We start from the raw sequence: 21,407 nt of genomic DNA on the forward strand, positions 1-21,407 counted from the left end.
AGCCCGGAGGGTTCGCCCAAGGGTCTGGAGGGTCCTCAGACATTCCGGTCCAATTTTGGGGCCCCGAGGCTCCGGGAAGGACTTGGAGGGTCTCTAGGAATTCTGCGGGGGAGCGTCCAGGAGTTCAGGGCGGGCTCGAAGGGTCCAGGGGGCACTTGAGCAGTCCCCAGGCGTTTGGCGGGGGGGGTCCCCAGTATTTCAGGGGACACGCAGGAGTTGGGGGAGGTGGGAACTCGAGGGGACCGCAGGACTTGTGGGAATGCCGGACGACTTTGGGGCGCAGGCAACGAGGCGCTGCACGAGCTGACGGCCGCGACCCCTACGGAGCTGCGCATCGACCTGCGGACTGCCCGCGACTCCGCCTTCGCGCTCTATCGCGACTTCGCTGTCGGCAGCGCCGAGGAGCGATACCGCCTCCGAGTGGGAGCGTTCAGCGGCACCGCCGGTGCGCGGGGTTCCCTGGGACGTTGGGGAATTCTGTGGGTCCTGGTGGGGTTTTGGATCCCTGGGCGTTTTGGGGCCCACTGGTCGGCAGGGGTCTTGTAGAGTCCCTGGTGGCTTTTGGGGTCCCTAGGGTGTTTGGGGAATCCCTGGTGCGTTTTGGGGTCCCTGGGGGTTTTCTGATGGGTTTTGGTGGTTCCTGGTGGGTTTGGGGGGGTCCTTGGAGGACGCTGACAGCGGCCCCCGCAGGGGACGCCCTCTCCTACCACTCGGGCAGCCCCTTCTCGACACGGGATCGGGACTCCCGAGACCCTCGGGACCGCCGGGACCCCTCGGGGCGCCCCCGGCCCCCTCCCTGCGCCGTGGCCTACGGGGGAGCCTGGTGGTACCGCAACTGCCACTATGCCAACCTGAACGGGCGCTACGGGACCCCCCGAGACCACCAGGTTCCAGGGCGAGGGGCTGCCATGGACTGGGGGATTGTGGGGGGCATGGAGGGACTATGAGGGAATTTGGGGGGGTCGGGGGGGGCTTTGCAAGGGGGTTGTAGGAGACTTGGGGGCCTGTGGGAGTGGATAGAGAGGTCTAGGGTGCCTTTGGGTGGACTATAGAACTATGGGGGGGGTGGGGGTAGATGAGAGAATCTGTGGGGGGGGTCTATGGGGGTTCTGTGGGGGGTCTCTAGGGGTCCATAGGGGTCTGTGGGGGTCTATAGGGCCTGTGGAGACCTAAATGATCTCTGGGGGTCTGTGTATGGAGATCTGAGTGTCCATGAGTGCCCACAGGAATCTATGAAGGTCTGTGGGGATCCATAGGGTCTCTGGGGGTCTCTATGGTCTGTAGAGATTTGTGGGGACTTACGGGGTCTCTGGAAGTCTCCAAGGGTTCTGAACCCCCTTCCCCACAGGGCATCCACTGGTTCCCCTGGAAAGGCTTCAACGTCTCCATCCCCTTCACAGAGATGAAGCTGCGGCCCCAGCGTGGCTGAGGGGGCTGGGGAGGGTCCCCTGAGTGCTGGGGCTAGGGGATCCCAGAGTCTGGGGGACCCCCTGGGTGCTGGGGGATCTCAGACGGACTCCGGGAGGCTCAAAGGTGTAACTTTTATGGGGGGGTAATAAAAGCTGATGGTGACTCCCCCATCCTGTGGTGAACCAGAAACTGGGGAGGGAGAGAGCACGGAGTCAAGCTGAGGTCAAGGCTGAGGAGGGGCAGGGCAGCTCCAAATGGTCCTTGTGGTTCTCCTCTCAGCGTCGCTTTAAGTGCTGGACCCGATCCCCCATTGTCCCTGGAGAAGCTGAGATGTCCCAGCCTGGGCAGCGTGAACATGTGGGCAGGGATGGGGTGGGATGGGATGAATCATCCAGTGAAGCCAAAAACAGGTCACCGAGTCAGGCAAAACAACTCCCTGGAACACGCTGCGTGTCCTCCCAAGATTCAGACATAGATTTGGGTCATGGTCATGTTGTGGTCGTCTCCCTGTCGCAAGGCATCTCATGGTGGTGTTGTGGTCATCTCCACATCACTGTAACTATCTCTGATTTCCTACTCATGGTCATCTCAAGGTCCCTCAGCTCCTGCCCTGGAGTGGGAATTCAGTCCCTGACCTAGGTGTGGGGGTCCAGTCCCTGATTCAGGGTGGGGGTTCTGACCCTGCACAGCCACTTTCTGAGTATTTGCTGTCCCTGGGTCACAGATCACTTCCAGCACCTCAGGATTCCTGGGGTCCTTTATCCCACGATAAAAGAGACATGCCCTCATCTCTTGTGGCAACAGGAAAGGCTCTAACAGTTGGGGCTCCATGAGCAGCTAAATCTCACTGCAGTGCATGGCCTGGGGTCCCACCAGAACTGCTCCAGAGGTAGGGATGGGATCTGCATGGAAAGGTGCTGGCACAGGTGACAAGATCTGTGCCCAGCCCTTGTGGTGACCCCATGTCCTGAGGGGTTCCTGCTCCAGGAGGGATCCTGAACCGGGCTCCAGCCTGGCCCAGCCTGCTCAGGGACAGCACTGGGGCCAGGGCAGGGCCATCCCTGGGGCCAGGGGAGCTGCGGGAGCTGTGTCCCAGTGCCAGCCCAGTCTGGAGCCACAGCCCTGCTGGGCACAGAGCCCCTGGGACCCCGTGTCAGGGACAGCTCAGCAGAGCGGCATGGGGGCACCCAGCGGGACACGGTGGTCTCAGGTGGGTCGGTGGGGCCGGGCAGGGGATCTTCCCCTGGGGGCCAGGAGCAGTTTGGGGCTGCAGTGCCCGGAATGGGCTGGAGCCAGACACTGCAGCCACCCCAGCACTGCCCCAAGCCCAGCCCTGGTGTCCCAGTGCCACCATTCCTCAGCAGTGCCCAGTGTCCCCAGAGGCTGGAGATCTGGTCACTGAGCTGTTCCCAGGGCCTGTTACCCCGTTGTCCTCCCACCTCCCCGTTCTCCCTGATCCTGGGGTCCTGGTGTCCCAGCAAAAGGGGTCAGTCCAGCCCCTGTTTAGCCAAGGGATTTGACAGGACTCAGCAGTGACACCTGGAGATGTCAGCTGTGAGACTGGGGTCAGCTCCAGGGGAATTCCAGATGGAAAGGCTGGCCTGGGAGCTGAGGGGCCCTGGAGACAGGGGGATCTGCCTCTGGGAGCTGTTGGTGGGTGGCTTCACGTTGGAGCTGTGGGCTCACCAGCGCAGTGTGGCCAGTGCTTAGGGCTGGTCTCCTCAACTCCAGCCATGCCCAGAGCATCAGCCCTTCCAGGGAAACCAAAGACACAAAAATGAAACAAAAAATAGTCTTTATAAAAACAAAGGAACATTCAAATTGCCGCAGAAAACACAGCACTAAGGGCAAACCCCAGACTTTAGAGACACAAAAAGACCCAAACTAACAAGAGGCCCTGGCTCTCTTCCTTTCCCTCCCCACAAATCAATGCCTCATAGAAAGAAATTGGTCTGACAAAATTGGAAAGTGCTCTGAAAGAATTAAAGAGAGCTGACAGGAGTCCAGGACAGGCACAGGGAGCTGTGTGTCCCCAAGGACACACCCAGCAAAACCTTCCCAGGGATGCAGATCTGACTGTGAACCAATGCCCCAGGAGGCCTGGGACCTCGCCAGCACCTGGGTCACCCCAAACCTCACCTGTCACACCCCACCAGGACCTGCAGCCCTGGGGACTCTCCAAAATGCTGGATCATAGATTTGGGCTGGCAGGAACGTCCCAGGCTGAACCAGAGACCTGCAAGAAGCACAAAACATTCCAGGTTTAGGGCCAGGCTGACCAGAGGTGCCAGTTCCCTCCTGCACACTCACTCCCACCTGCAGCTGCACCAGCCCCGCTGCACAGCGAGAACCCGCACAGCTCTGCCGGCACTCGGGGGCTCAGGGACACCCCCGAGTCAACATTCCCACATGCAGCTGGCCACCAACTCCCAAAGCAGCCATTGGGGCCACCTGAGAGCCCCTCGTGGGCACAAACCCCACGGCTCAGCCCACAGCTGCACCTGCCCCACCTGCCAATGGGGCACATCCCAAGCTGGGCCCACCTCTCCTCCAGCTGGCTCAAACTCTGGCATGGGGACTCGATCCCACAGCTGGGAAAAGCTCCACTGCCGGAGCCATCGGGGCCTTCCCGGGCCTCAGAGTAATTCTAGAGCTAAAGCGGTGAGAGACATCAGCTCCGCTCAGATAATACATGCCAGCGCTCATCCCGGGCCCGGCAAGTGCCTCCGCCTCCTCCTCCTCCTCCTCCGGCCCGGCCCAGAGCCGCTGTTCCCAGCGCGGGACGCTCCCTCCGGCCGCAGCCGGGCCCCGGGCCGCAGCCCTTGGCACGCCGCTGGAGCCGGCGCCGCTGGCGGCGGGACAAACCCCCCCGCCGCCGCCCCGGCACGGCCCTGCCCGCGGCCCCGGCTCGGCGGCACCGCCATCGGCCTCACCGGCCTCCCGCCGCCGCCTCGCCCGGCCCGGCCGCTCCGCCCTGGGCCGCGCCGTTCCGGCAGCGCCGCGCTCGGGGCAGCGCCGGCGGCCCCGCGCCCTTGGAGCGGCCCCTTCCACAGCCCGGCCACCGGCACCCTCGGGGGCTCTGCCCGGGGGGCTCCGGGCCCGGGGGGCTCCGGGACCGCGGCTCCCGCCGCTCCCCGCTCAGGGCCCCTGCCAGCAACGAGGCGACCCGCGGCCCTTCCCGGGATCCCCGCCTGTCCTTCCCGGGATCCCCGCCTGTCCTTCCCGGGATCCCCGCCTGTCCTTCCCGGGATCCCCGCCTGTCCTTCCCGAGATCCCCGCCTGTCCTTCCCGGGATCCCCGCCTGTCCCCGGGATCCCCGCCTGTCCTTCCCGGGATCCCCGCCTGTCCTTCCCGGGATCCCCGCCTGTCCTTCCCGGGATCCCCGCCTGTCCCCGGGATCCCCGCCTGTCCTTCCCGGGATCCCCGCCTGTCCTTCCCGGGATCCCCGCCTGTCCTTCCCGGGATCCCCGCCTGTCCTTCCCGGGATCCCCGCCTGTCCTTCCCGGGATCTCCGCCTGTCCCCGGGATCCCCGCCTGTCCTTCCCGGGATCCCCGCCTGTCCTTCCCGGGATCTCCGCCTGTCCCCGGGATCCCCGCCTGCCCTTCCCGGGATCCCCGCCTGTCCTTCCCGGGATCCCCGCCTGTCCTTCCCGGGATCCCCGCCTGCCCCCGGGATCCCCGCCTGTCCCCGGGATCCCCACCTGTCCTTCCCGGGATCCCCGCCTGTCCTTCCCGGGATCCCCGCCTGTCCTTCCCGGGATCCCCGCCTGTCCTTCCCGGGATCTCCGCCTGTCCCCGGGATCCCCACCTGTCCTTCCCGGGATCCCCACCTGTCCTTCCCGGGATCCCCGCCTGTCCTTCCCGGGATCTCCGCCTGTCCCCGGGATCCCCGCCTGTCCTTCCCGGGATCCCCGCCTGTCCTTCCCGGAATCCCCGCCTGCCCCCGGGATCCCCGCCTGTCCCCGCGATCCCCTCCTGCCCCCGGGATCCCCACCTGCCCCCGGGCCCGGCCCGCACCACGCGGTCGCTCCCGCCGCCGCCGCCGCTCCAAGGGACATCCGGCCGCGCCGGGGCGGGGGAGTCGCCCGCGGGATCCGCCCCCATCCGCCTCCAGCTCCCCCGTCCCCATCCCGGCCCATCCCACCTCCCTTGCCCTCCATCCCTGCAGGGCGGGCACCTTCCACTGCCCCGGCACGGGCACGCCGAGGGGGCCGTGCCCGCTGGCTCCGTGCCCAAGCGCTCCGTCAAAGGTGCCATTTGCATCTTTTTCTCCTCCCCGCAGCTCTCCGGGAGCCTGGAAAGGATCTCCTTTGGGCACCAAGGCTTTTCCACGTGCCTCCCTCACCTGCCCGTGGTCTCCCTGTTCCTCGGCACTGCTGTCACCAAACCATCGGGAAAAGCTCGCTAGCACTCTAATTCCTCTATTAAAAAGCAGGCGTGGCTTTGTTTTGGCGCTGGAGTAACGCACCCCCAGCTATTTTACACACCAGCGCCTATCTGTGTCACTAATACGAATCCATCCCGTTTCCCAAACTCACACGTGATTGCTGAACCTTGTCACAAATTCATGGACATGTTCAAGGACTTCTGAGGAATCAATTACATCAGAGTAAGGGGTCTCTCAAGGGTCTCTGGCGCTTCTTTGGGGAACATCCCATTCCTCAAAGTGTCCTTTTTGGTCACGAGCCTCCTCAACCCAGTTTGTCCCCACCGAACGCATCCCAGCTCCGTCATGTGAGCAATACATGCCTTTTCCCCAGCACTGCTCACACCCCGGTCTGCATTTCCATGGCTCACGTACCACGTGCACAAGGAGACGGCTGAATCCAGGACTGAGCGCCGGCTGGGGAAGTTAACGGAATTCACAGGTCTAAGCGCTGTTTGTTACCATTAAAGATTTTCCCAACGTTTGTTCAAGATTGACCCAACTCTGCCCTGGTTTTCTCCCCTAAGCCCCACGTCCCCATCATCCCTGGGGCTGGCTCAGCTCCGTGCCTGGTGGTGCCTCCAGCACTGCCCGCCCCCAGCTCCGGCCTGAGGAACTGGGAATTCAAGGACACCTGGGAGAAGCTGATCTGCTCCATGGGGTCTCCACAGGAATAAGCCCGTGTCTCCTTCCAAGGCATTTCCAGTCCAAATCCAGAGCCTCCTGTGCTGCGGGTGTTGTATCTGTGATCATAATCCTTTTAGTTTGGGAATATCTGCAACTGCTCTGCCTTCCGGGAGTCTGGAACCTGCCCAAGCTCGTGCCTCCAGGGCATCTGGAAGATGGTGCAGCTTCTCCTGCATCACCACTCCACAGTCCAAGAGGATTTTCTTCAGGCATGTTGAGCACTTCCAAAGCTGAGATATGGAAGGTCTTACAGTTGTTCTCCATGGAACAGTTCCTTGGAAAGGCTTTCTGGGCCCGGGGCATCCCTGGACAAGAGCAAAGGAGCAAAGCCTGCTCAGTCCCGTGTCCTGGATGTCCCAGAGAAGCTTAGCCAGAGCCATTTCCCTGCATCAGCTCCCACCCCCCTCAGCTCTGAGGAGATGCACACAAGTCCCCAGCTCTTGCCACAGCTGATCCCTCAGCCATACACATCCTCAGACATCTCCAGATCCATCCAATGGCCTTGTCTCAACAAATGTTGAGAAAAAAACATGGACTGAGATTTTACCAACTGGTCCTTGGCTCTGAGGGAGCACCTCGATCCCTTGGAGGTGCCCTAGGAATGACTGGATGTGACACACAGTGCTCTGGTCTGGTTGGCAAACTGGGGTTTGGTCACAAGTTGGACTTGATGACCTTGAAGGTCTTTTCCAGACTGAGTGATTCTGGGATTCCTCAAAACTCCTCTCTCCCAGCTTCTCCTTGTCCAGGATGTGCTCCAGGCCGCAGCCATCCTTTCAGCTCTACTCTGGTCTGTCAGGTTTTTCTAGTGCTTGGGAGCCCAGACTGGAAACAAGAGCCTTGCCATGGTCCTGTGTTGGGCCAGACACACCTCAACTGCTCCTTCCCTCACCTTCCTCAAAGGGATGAGGGCATAGAAGAAGGAACTGTTGCTTCTTATTACATAACTTTGCCCGTAAAGTCACTCTGTTTTTCATTTTCTGCTTCTCCACTGGTTCCATCCATGTTTATTATCCTGTTTGCACACCTTTACATCCTTTTACCTTTTTTGCTAATTAGTCTTTAAGCTCTATCCAGCAACTTCAGGAAAACTGAAAATTTCTATTCTCTGTGTTATCTATCACCCTCTCTCTCAGGGCCTGAGGGGCTGTCCCTTCCTGCAGCACCATGGATGCACTGGTCCAGCCCCCAGGATAAGCCTGAGCTCTGGGCAGTGCCAGGGGAGATGTGCTGGTCGGCCCAGGACAGGGCTGTGCTCCGGGCAGTGCAGGGATGGGGATGTGCTGGATTTTCTGGCCCATGGTCTGGGTCTGTTCCAGCTGAGCGCCCGCAGTCAGGGAGCCACAGATGGACCCCATGGATTGTGATCTCCTGGAGTGCAGCTCAAGAGGACGGACACTTAGCCCTGCTGCCCTGCACACGTGGGCTCTGACACCATCCTCTGCAACCACTCTCCACCTTCTAAATCCTCAAAAACCATGGAGAAGGAGTCAGTGGGAGCAGTGGGGGTCTTGCATTCTCTGTCCCTGCAGATGGGCATCTCCAATCTGTTCTCATGGCAGGAAGTCAATGAGCACACTGGGATGGATGTGCCTGGCACCAGCTCAGTCACAGCCAAAGCCCCAGGGTCTGTTGGGGGCTGGGATGTGTGTTTATGTGACTTTAGCCAGTCTGAGCACACGTCTTGGCCTGAGGATTCTCTGGGGAGGAAGAGAGGGATGTCCTGGGCCACTGCTGTGGCTGAGCTCCTGGTGTGAGAGCCACAGTTGTATGCAGAAGGATCCAGAGGAGGACCCTGCTCACATCCATGGGAGCAGGATGTTTTCCAGCTGTAAAGGAACAAGGGGCTCCAAGGGGCTGTGGCTGGGGCAGGTGGTGCAGGCTGGGTGGGCTGGACTCCGTCATGGCTTTGGGAAGGACCCAAGGAACCCTTAGTCCAGTATGGAGGGGACAAAGGACTTAGATGATGCATGATGTGTGGGAAGGCAAAGGAAGGTAAATTTGGAGAGGAAAAATGATGGTCAGTCTCTGCATGGGGACTGCTCTGGGGTCATGGGATCATGGCCCATAGCATGACTCCACACTCCAGGAGTCATGGCTGCCACCTCCCAGCCACCTCTGTGCTACCTTGGCCACTTCAGAGAGAAGGAGCAGACATTGCAGAGGGCCCTTTCCTGTGGAATGCTCTGCCTGGGCTGTTTTACTCTCTGTGGATGCCTGGAGAAGAGTATCAGTGTTCCATCTGACAAGGGATTGGGGAGCAAAAACGCTGAAAAACTTCTCAGCAAAGCCAGGACTAAGCACAGGTGAGCAGGGGAGATGATCCTGCCCCACAGGAGCTGCGTCCAAGCACCCAGGTGGAGGTGGGGGAGCTGCAGAGTGGGTGTCCAGAGCTGCCAGCAAATCCAGCCCAGTACGGCTGCAGCCTCTCCCTTGACAGGTTCAACCTGCCATAGTGAGCAGTGTCTCAGAGCCACACAGACACATAGACAGGCACGGACAGACAGACACACACACCTGCCACCAGCAAGGCAGTCACCCACAGCTCCCCTGCACAGGACCTCCATCCCACACCAGTGTCTAACCCATGACCACAATCCCTTACCCCAGGATCAGCACCCACCCTGTGGATGTGATCCCTGACCCTGGGACCAGCATCCATCCTGTGACTGCGATCCCTTTTCCACACTGGGACTGCACCCACCCTAAGGGCGTGATCCCCGATTGCAGGACGAGCATCAGCCCTGTCAGTGTGATCCCTAATCCACACTGGAACCTGCATTCCTGCTTCCAGCCACATGAATGCCTTCTGCACCTGGACTGTCTCAAAAACCCCTGTACCAGCTCGTACCTGGGTCACAAATCTCAGGAGCTCCTTCCTTCCGGAAAGGTTATTGACACTGGTCTTGAGGGCACCTGGAAACAGCGTCTCAATTCTGCCCATGTTTTCCCAAAATCCGTCCCTGCAGCAGGAACACCCTGGGTGGGGGGGTTCCCTACAGGTATTCAGACACCTGAAGCAGCTTCAGCTGTTTGTGACCCAGGAGAGCAGATAATACCTGTGCCATTACCTTTCCACAGGGATGCAGAAGCCCCCTATCTGCCTCTGTGATTCTGGGGAATGTGATCCTGGTTAATGAACTCCAGTGAAATCCACATTGCTCATTGAAAAATCCACTTCTCTTAAATGTGATGGAGAAATGTCTCTGCATCCTGGGGCTGTTGTGATGATAAATCACCTGAGGGGTATTGAGGTGTGCAGGAACCGTACAAGTAAGGGATAAATGATTAATGGACAGAAGTTGGGCTGCTCAGGAGTTGAACTCCCAGTCGCAACCAGGAATGTGACCTGTGGAGCAGAACCTGCAGTGCTGGACGGGGGACGTTTAACAGACCCAAATTCACACATCCTGTGGCCTTGAGACTGGATTTAAAACAGGAGGAACACGTGAAAGTCTTCATTAAACATTGGAATAACATAAAGTTACAGATTAACTTTTACTTAACTACAGGGAGAAAAAGTTATAGAATCTTCAAATTCCTAAGGTTGGAAAAGACCTCCAAGATCAGTGAGTCCAACCTTTGCCCAAACACCACCTCGTCACTCAGCCAGAGCACTGAGTGCCATGTTCAGTCATTCCTTGAACACCTCCAGGGAGGGGGACTTCACCACTTCCCTGGGCAGACTCTTCCAAGGCCTGACAACCCTGGCCATTAAGCAATTCTTCCTGATGTCCGACTTAAAAACTCCCCTGACACAGCTTGAGGACCTTTCCCCTTGTTCAGTCCTTTGTTCTCTGGGAGCAGAGCTCGGCCACTTCCTGGCTGCACCCTCCCGTCAGGGAGTTGTAGAGAGCCAGAAGGTTCCCCCCTGGCCCTCCTTTTCTCCAGGCTGAGCCCCCCGCCCCGCTCCCTCAGCCGCTCCTGGTGAGCCAGCCCCTGCCCCAGCTCCATTCCCGTCTCCAGACGCGCCATTCCACCGATACTGGAGTGAAAAGCCAGCCACGGTGGGAGCAAAGCCTGCGTGAGACCACGTTCAGTTTTTTTAACCTGCTGGTTTAACCCGAGAAGTGTCTGCCCAAGGCAGGGACCCGGGCCCGTTTGTGCCGCATTAACCCAAACTCTCCGTGAGAAACCCGCGAGCGAGACCCGAACCCAACGCGAGGTAATTTCACACGGCGGAAGGCTCCTCCCAGGGGAATGAAAGCAGCCGATTCCCTGTCATCCCGAACAAAACGGGGCAGAGGAGAGCAAGGGGAGCAGAGGAGACCTCGGACCGCTCTGTTCCAGGGGCACGGCCTTGTTCGGGGGGCGGCCACGGCGCTGCTGCGGCGGGCGGTGGGACCGCCCCGCTCCGCCCCGCTGCCCCCGCGCCCGGCAGCGCTGGAACCGCCGCTGCGATGTCCGCGCTCAGCGCCAGCCGGGTGAGCGGGGCACGGGGGGCACGGGGGGCACGGGCGGAATCAGGAGAGGAGGATCGGGGCCGGGGTCGTCCTGGGGTTGGGGCGGCGCCGCCAGCCTCAATCCCGGGGATCCCGAATCGGGGTCGGTGCGTGCTGCCCCTCCCGCGCCGCTCGGTTGCTCCCCCGGGGGTCGGTGCCCGTCCCGTTGGAAATTCGGAACATTCCTTTTATCGGGATCTATCGATCTCCTTGCCCGGGAACTGCGCCGGCACTTCCAGATCTCCCCGTCATTCCTGAATTAGGGGAAAGGTGAAGGGCGCCGGCTCTGCCGTGTCCATCCAGCGTCCGTCCAACGCCCCTCCCGTGTCCCCCCGGTGGGACGTGGCCACCTGTCTCAAGTGTCACGGTGACAGCGGGAGCGGCAGGGGCGACTGTGCCCGAGGGCCGGGGATCTAATGGATGATATTCCTGGCACGGGAATTTGAGGTTCAGTGGGGGCAGAGCAGGTGGAAGGCACGGGGAGCTAAGCATGGAGTGGACAGCGAGGCTGATGGGGTGATCAGGTGCTTGCCCAAATCCTTACACAGAATCCCAGACTTGGGATTTGGGTGGGAAGGGACCTAAGAGACCACCAGTCCCACCCCACTGCCAACTTGGAGCAACTAGACCAGGTTGCTCTAAGTCCCATCCCACCTTACTGGGAACACTCGGATCATTGGGACACCCACACTGTTCCAGTGCCTCATCCCTGTGTAAGAACTTTGGTCTCCTGTCCGGGTGAGATCCCTGTGCCCAGCCCTCACCTTCAGCTGTGCAGAGGTGTTGATGTGTCCAGAGTCACCTCAGTGATGCCCTTGACTTTGCCCAGCCCCGGGGACAGAAGAACCACGAGACTGAACATCTCAAACACAAACTTGGCAGCTCCTTTGGGGGACGTGTCTCCTTTAGCCTTGTTGAGAATTCTGGGCTTTTCCTAGTTTTGTCTAAACCTTTTGGTGGAGATGCTGCATAGGACTGGATCATCCTTGAGAAAACAAACCCCAAAAACCAGCAAAACCAAACCCAAACCAAAGCCCAAACAAACAAACTCCTCATGATTACAATACCCTGTCTTTTTTTCTACCTCATCTTTTTGTCAGTTATACTTCAATGTCTAAAACACTTGGGAGGGCTGTTTCCTGGTGTGGTGTTCTGTTTTCTTTACACACCTGCGGCAGCAGTTTGGTAAGAAAACTCGGGCAAAAAGGGAAAACATGAGCGAGAAAGGACAGTTTTACAACACTTGTGTCTTGTGAAAACCCCACAGATAAAACTTTACCTTGTGGACACCCCCAAGATGTGCACACACGCTGACTCAGCAGCTCAGCATTCCATGCTTGATCCCAGCTCTCCCCACAGTTCACCTTTTTGGCTTTACAGATATTTTCAGTGTTCTCTGACAATACCTGTTTTCCCTGTGTGCCACGTGTCACAGTCTGTGTCCCTTGCTGTGTTATGGGGCTGCACTGGCACCTTTAGGACAGGCCTCTTATTCCAGTCCGAGATATTCCCTCATTCTTATGGTCCTTTCCTGCTGCAGCTGCTCCGGACTCTGGTTTGGCCCGGCTGGAGGTTGTACTCCAGCAAACCTGCCCAAAACGTGCACCTGAGCAAACCTGGGAACGGGTTCAGCTTCGGTGAGTGCACCAGGGCTGGGAAGGGAGGGAACAGGGAGGCACAAATTGCTGTGCAGGGGGAAAAAAACCCAAAGGACCAAAATAAACAGGCAAGCCCCCCACCACAAACCCCAATAAAACAAACGACCAAAAATCCCACGCAACGGTACTGCAGTTCAGGAAGAATTTCCAAGACTGATGTTAATTTGGAATAAATTTCTATTCTTTTAATAAAAACTATTTGAAAACCAAAAGCCCTTTTTCTCTCCAGTTCAGGACATCCAGGGTAGGGAGTGATTTTTCAGAGACTTTCTTCTTTTTTGTAGCTGCCTTGAGCTTTTTGTATTGCACAAATAGCCTCAGCATTGAGCAATGATCCCCTGTTGGCTTTTAAACTCTTAGAATATCCATGAGCAACACCAGGGGAACAGAGTGGGTGTAGGGATGTGACACAGAAATTTCTCCACACCTGAGCTATTAGAGCAAATTCTCTGGGGCAGCAGCAGATGCTTGAGAGATGTTTTTGGTAAAAACATTTTTTTTTTTACCTGACATTTTCTTCTCCATTTCCAGTAGTTTTTGAATAATTTTTTTAAACTAATGCTGTTGTAGGCATTGCTCAGAGCTCAGGGGGGTTCAGAGGGAAGGAGAAAGTTGAGTTTCTTTATGACTATTTTGCCTTAATTTTTCAACAGAACTGACAGATGAACAGAAGGAATTCCAAGCTACCGCCCGGAAGTTTGCTCTGGAGGAGATTATTCCTGTTGCTGCACAGTATGACAGGACTGGGGAGGTAAATCCACCCCAAAGGAGGAAAAATCAGATTTTTCTCTTAACCCAAATTTTGAAATTTTACCTGTGATAATCAACTGTGATTTTCCCTGTTGCAGTATCCTGTGCCACTCATCAAACGTGCCTGGGAGCTTGGGCTGATGAATTCACACATCCCAGAGAGCTGCGGTGAGTGTGATCCCTTTTAATCCCTAAAATAAACCAAAGAAAAGACCGTGGAGGAGATTGTGGTGTGAATTTATAGATTACACATAAAATTACCTGTTGCACACTGGAGTAATCCCAAAGCAATCTGTGAGCAGGTTGGCACACATGGGTGTGACAAGGCTGGATGGGATTAGGTGAGGCATTAGATTCTGATATAGTAACTTATGGCCAGATTTACTCCCATGATCCCAGTTCTTATGATCCCCAGTCAAGGAATTCAAGGGTTTACTTTGATCCTGCTTCAGGTTGGAGCTGATTTAAGGGCTCATTCCTGAAGATCAGTTACCAGTTTAGCCAAGGTGCAGCCAATGCGTAACCATGGATAAAAATGTTACATTTCTGAGTCCCTGTTTTCCCTGAAAGTGGAGTTGGGAAGTGTCCAGAGCTGAAGAACCAACCCTGTTGGTTCTTTTTGACTGATTTGGTGTATCTGGTATCAAAAACTGAGTTTCTGCAGCAGAGCCTGAGAATCATGGGAAGGTTTGAACCAAGAGTGGCCTTTAAAGGTCCCCTTGTCTGACCCCCAGCAGTGAGAGGGAGGGGCCTGGTGGGTGCAAAACACCTGAAATTCAGGAATGAATTTGAAAAACCATCAGGTTTCATAGGGAAATCATCAGCACAGTTGGGCTGGATATCCATGTATAGACTGGAAAAGGAGGTATTGATGAGACTGATGGTGAGTGTGAAAACGTTGAGGCTGGTGTAAAGAGCTGTGGGAGAAGGTCACAGAAGCAAGTGTTCAAATGAAATTCAAAATGGGGAAAGAGATGGACAAGGGAAAGGGAAGAAGTGATTCAAACTTCCCTGGTAAAATGGTGTCTGCTGCAATAATCTCTGCCGCTGAAAAAAGGGATTTGAGGGGTATAATTGATAGTTTTGAGAGACATCAGAGCTGATGTGGCCCTTTTCCACCTCCCAAGAACTCCCCAGGGAATGCTCAGATGTAAAGCAGTGACAGATCCTGGTGGCAGCTTCTGGCCATTTTGTGCCACTTGTCCCACCTTGAGCAAAAAAATTAACTCCCCTGAGAATGGTGAAATGGGATTTTTAAATCATCTGATCTCAATGAAAAGAAACAAATAAAAGAATAAAAAATATCAATCTGGCAGCACGCTATTTCCCGAGGGAGAACATCTAATGGAACTCGGTGCCCATGGGGGACGTTTGGGATAATAAATGCTTGCAAATCATTAATATTCTGCACTTGAGACCCCCCTGCATCCCCTCCTGTCCCCCCACAGGTGGGCTGGGGCTGGGCACCTTCGAGGCATGTCTGATCACAGAGGAGCTGGCATACGGATGCACTGGGGTGCAGACGGCCATCGAGGCCAATTCCCTGGGGGTGAGTCCTGCACCCATCTGGAACTGGGGCTGGGGCTCTCAAACTGGGCTCTGGGCCCTTGAGGTGGTGGGTTAATGCTCTGATCATTCCCTTACAGCAAATGCCCGTGATCATCGCTGGGAATGAACAGCAGCAGAAAAAATATTTGGGCAGGATGACAGAAGAGCCCCTGATGTGTGTGAGTGTGACCGGGGAATCCTACTGATTAATTAGTTAATGACAGAGGAACCCGATGTGTGTTTCTTCAGGGAATCCCATTCCTTTAGTAATTAAGTAACGACAGATGAGCCTCTGACGTTTGTGTGACCAGGGTCAGTCAGTCGTTGCCCACAACTCCACAACATTTTTGTGGTTTCCCAAACCCAGAATGTATATTCCTTGGGATCTGGGGGTTGTTCCTTCAGGCTTACTGTGTGACGGAGCCGGGTGCGGGCTCGGATGTGGCCGGGATCAGAACCCGGGCGGAGCGGAAAGGTGACGAGTACGTCATCAACGGGCAGAAGATGTGGATCACCAACGGCGGGAAGGCCAACTGGTGCGTTCCTTTTGCGGCCAAACTGGTCTGTACTGGGGTTTCTTTAAGGGCGTGTCGCAAACCAGAGTGTTCCAGTGTGTCACCAGTTCATCGGGAAGAGGCCTTAGGAAGGCTAACCTGAAACAGAGACTGGACAGAGCTGGTGAATAAAGTGGGTGTTTATTGAAAGGCCTCCAGGATACACCTTGGGCAGGACAGGAGCCTGACCAGGGCTACACCCAAGGTGGACTTAGACTGGTCACAAAAATGGATGATCAGTCACAAGGTCTTGCACTTTTATAAATTTTGGTCCATTTGCATATTGGGGTTTAATTGTCTAATTACAGATTCAGGTTGTGAGGTCTTATCTTTCTAGTTTCTCCCCTCGGTCCACCATTGTTTATGCTTTTGGGCCTGAAAGTTGTCCTTGGTCTTCAGCAGGAAAAGGATTTGTTTTGTCTACCTACTCCTTAAGAGAGCTTACTAGCACTTAATATGAGGCTCAGAACTATCCCCCTGGGCAGCACAGAATCTGAAAAACATGAAAGCTAAAACCTAAGGCATCAGCACCAGCAGCCCCAGCGCTGTGTGTGCCCAAAGAGGAAATGGGCTAATGACATCAGAGCTCGATGACGTCACAGCTCCGGTCAGAACGCCTCTCATTTGGGCTGAAAGCAGGCGCAGTTTCCTGCGCTTTCCCTTTGGGACAGGGAGTTACTCAGAGGCAACTCCAAAATGCTCAGGTTACCGAGCCCTGACCTGGCTCCCAGACAGGGATCAGCTGCTTCTGACTCAGCCAGGAATGCCTCCCACTCACAGGGAAAACAGAAAAACTTTGGGATTTAATTGTCTTAAGGCAATACATTTCTAAAGAGTCCCAGAGCCCAGGCTGTGCTGCAGGGTCCGGGGAGGGCAGCACAGACCCTTCCTCGGGGCTTACCCTCTCCCCACCCTAACACACAAACTCTTCTCAGTTGAAGACGAAAAAACTTTATACATTTATCTATGGAAGTTGGGATTTCTCACCATTTAATTTCTTGCCCGAGGCACAACCATCGCAGAGACTCTCCCAGCACATTCCTGACCCCCCTACATGGGATTTGCAGCAATGGCTGACAGAAAAACCTCATTTACAAATTATACTGGGAAGAGTAAAATGGAAATATTTTCAATTGAGAGGAAAAGGCCTTGTTCACAATGCTGCATTCCCTGTACAATAATCCTTAGAGAAGTGCTGGGAATTGGCTTATTTTGGGCTATTTGGGAGGCTGAGTGGGATGTTGAGACTTACAACACGTGGAAAAGGTGGAGGAGCTTTGCCTGAGGGCGTTTCATTAAACCTTGATTTTTCGGAAAGAGATGTCCAGACAGCACCGACATTACTCACACCCGTTACCCTTCATTTGGATTTTTTTTTTTTTTTTTTTTTTTTGGAAGGGAGAGTTTAAAAGGGCTATTACCTTAACAGTCGATTTTGTGTGGAGTACAAATAAGGACAAAACCACTCAGCATTTTTGCCACTAAGTGTCTGATTGTTGAGGGTGATCTGAACCCCCATCTCTGTCCTCCCCAGGTACTTCCTGCTGGCCCGCACTGATCCTGACCCCCGGGCCCCGGCCAGCAAAGCCTTCACGGGCTTCATCGTGGAGGCCGACAGCCCTGGGATCCAGATTGGCAGGAAGGTAATCATCAGGAATTCTCACTCCTTCCTAAACCAGTAACACCATGAATTGCCATGAAAGGAAAACGGCTGAAGCTTGTCAGGGCTCACAGATGGGTGTTGGAATTCTCACAGTGCCCAGAAACTGTTTGTAAGACACATTTAATAATTATATTTACATATATGTGTTTATGAAATTATGTATGCATATTATATGTAAGATAATGATATAATATATAATTACATGTAATATATAATTATTAGATATAATGACAATAGGATTGCAATTGTATGAAGTCAGATAAAGAATTTCTCAAAAGGGCCTAAAGCAGATAATTTTGCCCATCTCCAAAAGAACCTTTAAGAACATGGAATTGCCAAGGATGTCCAAGGGGAGTGAAGGTGTTGGCAGAACTTTCCCCAAAACCACCCAGTTTGCTGCAATTTCAGTTGCTCCTGCCCAAGTAAGGCACCATGGAAGCCCTGGTTTTCTCTCTTTTTGCCTACATTTGGAACCTGAAAACCTGGTTTATTTATGCATTTGTCTTTTGGCAGGACAGCTGGGTCTCACAGCTGCTGCAAGTCCGTTCTTGACTGTTTTCTCCCCCATGTGAGAGGATAGAATTGAATTATATGTAGAATTGAATCCTCCAGAGGGTAAATTGAACCAAAAACAGTTAAAGGAGGGATTCCAGCCCCAGAATTATCTTCCATATGGAGGCAGTGACCTGCTCAGATGTGACGGGTCAGAGGCTTACTGGACTGGTCAGTCCAAACTGGTATTTCTTGTCTCTGGTGGGTTTTAGCTAAAAATAAAGTGGGTTTTTTTAAGGTTAAAAAAAAAGGCTTCCTTTATTCTTTAAGTGAACTAAAGGATGGAACTGATTGTACCTGGGAAGAATCTGATTCAGTGGCACTCTCCTTTTCCAGGAGCTGAACATGGGCCAGCGCTGCTCGGACACGCGCGGGATCGTCTTTGAGGACGTGCGAGTCCCCAAGGAGAACGTGTTGATTGCGGAGGGCGCTGGCTTCAAGATTGCCATGGGCGCCTTTGACAAGACCAGGCCCCCGGTGAGTACCAGGAATGGGCTGTTCACAAAGCAAACAGGAATTTCTGCTGCTCATCCCTCACTGTGCCCACCCAGGTGGCAGCGGGGGCTGTGGGGCTGGCGAAGCGAGCACTTGACGAGGCCACCAGGTACGCGCTGGAGAGGAAAACCTTCGGGAAACCCATTGTGGAGGTGCGTTTCGAGTTACACACGGGAAAGTCTGATCCAACACAGATGCCAGTTCCACAGAGCTCCTTGAACGCAACTTCCTAAGTGCACTGAATTTGCAAATTAAGAAATGAAGATAAAATTATATATTAGGGAAGATTTATTCCCAGAAAGGCCTGGCTCTGGTGGAGTCCCCTGTCCTTGTGGCACTTGGGGACACAGATTAGTGATGACCATGATGGTGCCAGGGCGAGGCCTGGCCTTGGTGATCATAATGGTCCTGTCCAACCCCAATGATTTCCTGATTCCGAGCAGAAGGCTCCTTCACCTGCAGTGTCGCAGCCCTCTGAGGCTGACCCCGTGGATCTCCACTCTCCCAGCACCAGGCTGTGGCATTCCTGCTGGCAGAGATGGCCATGAAGGTGGAGCTGGCCCGGCTGGGGTACCAGCGTGCCGCCTGGGAGGTGGACGCCGGCCGCCGCAACACCTTCTACGCCTCCATCGCCAAGGCCTTCGCCGGGGACGTCGCCAACCAGGTGGCCACTGATGCCGTGCAGATCTTTGGGGGCAATGGCTTCAACACAGAATATCCCGTGGAGAAGCTCATGAGGGATGCCAAAATCTATCAGGTGAGTAGGACAGAGCAAGGGGTCTCCATGGCAATGCGGGCACTCAATACGAAGTAATTAATGGCTGATTAATTGCAATCAGGATGGACACAGGCTAAAGAGATTTGGAGGCTGAAAAGCATTGAATCAGGGAAGTTCTCAACTTGCCACTCACTGGGCAGATGCTTTGGCTGAGATGTCACCAGCACTGAGGCCCATGGATTAATTAATTGCACTCTGTGTGCTGTAGAAACAGCCATGGGGCACAGCCCATGGTGATTCACTTCTTCAGATATTTATTTATTGGTTTATTTTCCAAAAGAACAAAACATGGTTATATATCCTCATTTTCAGCCCACAGACCTCCCCAATCCCCAGTGCTTTTTCTGCAGTGTTAGTGCCAAGAACTTATTCCATGCCAGAATTCCTCTGTTGGTTCAAGTTTGTTATTCAGCAGGAATGAATTAATTTCATTAGGAAATGCAGCAACCGTCACCTTTTCCCTATTTCCAACATTAAGCATGACTGGCTGGAACTGATCCAGAGAGATCTCAGGGAACACATATGGGCCCTGACCTGTCAGCAAGTGACCATAGCTGAGATTCCAGGTGGCTGACATTCCTTTTACAGCTGACTTTAAAATTCCAGCTGTTCTCACCAGCCAGGAATTTTTCCCTCTCCAAGGACAGAAAACAGATGTTTGGAACTGAAAAGTTCTCAGTTCTGATTTCAATCCTGCCAGGGAGGAACTGAACAAGCTATGAGACTTTGTCAGAATCAGGCTCTTTTCCCGTTTTGGGGTTTTTTTCCACCAAGATCCTTCATCACACAGCTCCATTGTCAATGCATGGCCAGGCATGCTGAGGTTTTGAAATTGTTCAAATTACTCTGATTTAGTGTGAAATTTTTGGGTGTTTTTCCTGTTCCCCTCCATCCCTGCAACAACTCGGGAAAGGGGTTGGACCTTGCAATTCCAGCAGCTTTACTTGGAGAAGCTTTGTGCTGTTTGGGGAATATTATCCTGATTTTGTGGCTGCAGAGAAAGTGGATTTGCAGGTATGGGAGTGATTTGCTGAAGCAATTTCAGGCAGGATTGGGAGCTGAAACACTGAAATTCTGCTGTCCTGGAGCCACCCTGGGCTCTCCCTGGTGGATCCCTGGATCTCTTCTGTGCAGGGCACACATGTGTTTGGATACCTGGGGAATCCGTGAATCCCTCTTGCACTGATCACACACCTATATGTGCTTATTCCCTCTTATGGGTCATTGTCACACTAATTTTTCCAAGTTTTCCCTCTTCCTGCCCCCTGGCTTGGTGCAGGGAGGGGGTCACAGCTCTGCAGACTCTGGTCAAACACCTTTCCCAGCTGCTGGCTCACCTGTCTCTGGTTTTCCCTGCAGATCTATGAGGGCACGGCACAGATCCAGCGAGTGATCATTGCCCGTGAGCACCTGGGCAGGTACAAGGCCTGAGGAATGCGGCAGCTCCAGGCCCAGTATTCCAGGGAAAGGGATTGTGCTGCATTTCTCCATTAGAAGACATGGGAAAAATCCTTTTCCATCAAACTCCTGTTCTTATGCCTGATCCAGCACAGGCTCTGGGACCCCATCCATCCCCTGAGCCCATACCACTGATTGATCATCCCAAACATCCCTAAACCCCACAGGGATCATATCGCTCTTTCCAAATCTCCCTCTGGCTTTCAGCAGCAAAGGAGACAAAACCCTTCCCCAGCAAACCTGGATGAGCAAACCTGATGGTCAGATCTGGGGTGTTTCCATGTTTTTAATGGCACCGATCCCCTCCCTTTGTTTATTCCTGGGGCTTGGGTGATGGCAACTGGATCAGCCTCAGGGAACTTAAAAAACCCCTGACTTTTCCTCCTGTGGAAAGGCCCAGCTGGCTCTGGCACTTAGGTTCCAGGGCCCCAGTTCCCAAGATCCACAGGAAACACTGTAGGTTCGGAGCCTTTCAACAGCCAGATCTCAAGAAAAACTAAAGTGAATCCATGTTTCTCCATTCTTGAGCCAGAATTCCTTACTATGGGTGCGTGATGATGATGATGTGTGAGAGGGGCTACATATGTCCTGGGAGGAAAGGAGAAGGTTGGGGCAATGGGAATGTGAATTAACTGATCCTGTGGAAAAGTGTGCAGGAAATGGGCTGGGTTTGGGCATTGCACTGTGGGCTGAGCTGGGACTTGCCCTAATGCCCTGATAAGGGCCAGGAATGAGACTTGTGCGGCGCCGAGGATTTCCCTGGAAAAAGGCTGTTCTAGAGTCACTGCCAGGGTGATAAATAAATGGCTCGGTGTTGACGGGGCAGGAGCAGCTGATCCTGCACTCCTCACACTGTAGTGGGATCCACTGCAATGTGCTGGTCCCAGCATGGGATGGGCTTGTGGGTGGGACTGGGGCGGGCTGGGAATGGACAGGGGAGGATGGAATGGGGATGGAAATGGATGGGAACTGCACAGAGAAGCCAT

The 21,407-nt window shown here is 54.7% G+C and overlaps 3 protein-coding genes and 1 non-coding gene across 11 annotated transcripts in view; 2 read left to right on the plus strand and 2 right to left on the minus strand.

The window, feature by feature from the left end:
• The window catches only part of LOC136304211 (tenascin-X-like), a 35,626-nt gene extending 34,046 nt beyond the window's left edge, over positions 1–1,580 (plus strand). For all 8 annotated transcript variants that reach the window (XM_066207835.1, XM_066207842.1, XM_066207840.1 and 5 more), the window contains 3 exons: positions 284–445; positions 691–887; positions 1,349–1,580. In XM_066207835.1, the coding sequence (XP_066063932.1) occupies positions 284–445; positions 691–887; positions 1,349–1,429 (440 nt within the window). In that variant the 3' untranslated portion in view covers positions 1,430–1,580. The remainder of the gene's footprint in view (positions 1–283; positions 446–690; positions 888–1,348) is intronic.
• Positions 1,581–3,653: 2,073 nt separating this feature from the next.
• On the minus strand, positions 3,654–5,369 carry LOC136304213 (collagen alpha-2(I) chain-like; the record flags this gene model as incomplete). The annotated part of the gene is made up of 1 exon (XM_066207843.1): positions 3,654–5,369. A coding segment is annotated over one exon (1,257 nt), but the record flags the coding sequence as incomplete, so codon positions are not given.
• On the minus strand, positions 4,041–4,124 carry LOC136304214 (small nucleolar RNA SNORD45). The gene has a single exon (XR_010724424.1). It is a non-coding gene; the product is annotated as a small nucleolar RNA SNORD45 (small nucleolar RNA).
• Positions 5,370–10,756: 5,387 nt separating the features above from the next.
• LOC136304207 (medium-chain specific acyl-CoA dehydrogenase, mitochondrial-like) lies at positions 10,757–20,941 on the plus strand. Its single transcript, XM_066207834.1, has 12 exons — positions 10,757–10,947; positions 12,506–12,602; positions 13,277–13,374; positions 13,472–13,541; positions 14,822–14,922; positions 15,020–15,100; positions 15,327–15,457; positions 17,010–17,118; positions 18,027–18,167; positions 18,242–18,337; positions 18,694–18,942; positions 20,323–20,941. Exons 1-12 carry the CDS (start codon positions 10,924–10,926, stop codon positions 20,392–20,394), a joined length of 1,269 nt encoding a protein of 422 aa, XP_066063931.1. The 5' UTR covers positions 10,757–10,923; the 3' UTR covers positions 20,395–20,941.
• The last annotated feature ends 466 nt before the right edge of the window (positions 20,942–21,407 follow it).

This window comes from Chamaea fasciata, unplaced genomic scaffold, assembly GCF_029207755.1.
Source record: "Chamaea fasciata isolate MVZ Bird 193981 ecotype frontalis unplaced genomic scaffold, bChaFas1.0.hap1 SCAF_57, whole genome shotgun sequence".
NCBI classification, from domain to species: domain Eukaryota; kingdom Metazoa; phylum Chordata; class Aves; order Passeriformes; family Sylviidae; genus Chamaea; species Chamaea fasciata.

What these genes read in the sequence shown, in the direction of transcription:
- LOC136304207 (XM_066207834.1), top strand. Translation starts at nt 10,924, where the DNA reads ATGTCCGCGCTCAGCGCCAGCCGG. An exon ending in GGATCCAGATTGGCAGGAAG is followed by an intron (nt 17,119 to 18,026) that starts GTAATCATCAGG and finishes CTCCTTTTCCAG; the next exon opens with GAGCTGAACATGGGCCAGCG. An exon ending in TCGGGAAACCCATTGTGGAG is followed by an intron (nt 18,338 to 18,693) that starts GTGCGTTTCGAG and finishes CCACTCTCCCAG; the next exon opens with CACCAGGCTGTGGCATTCCT.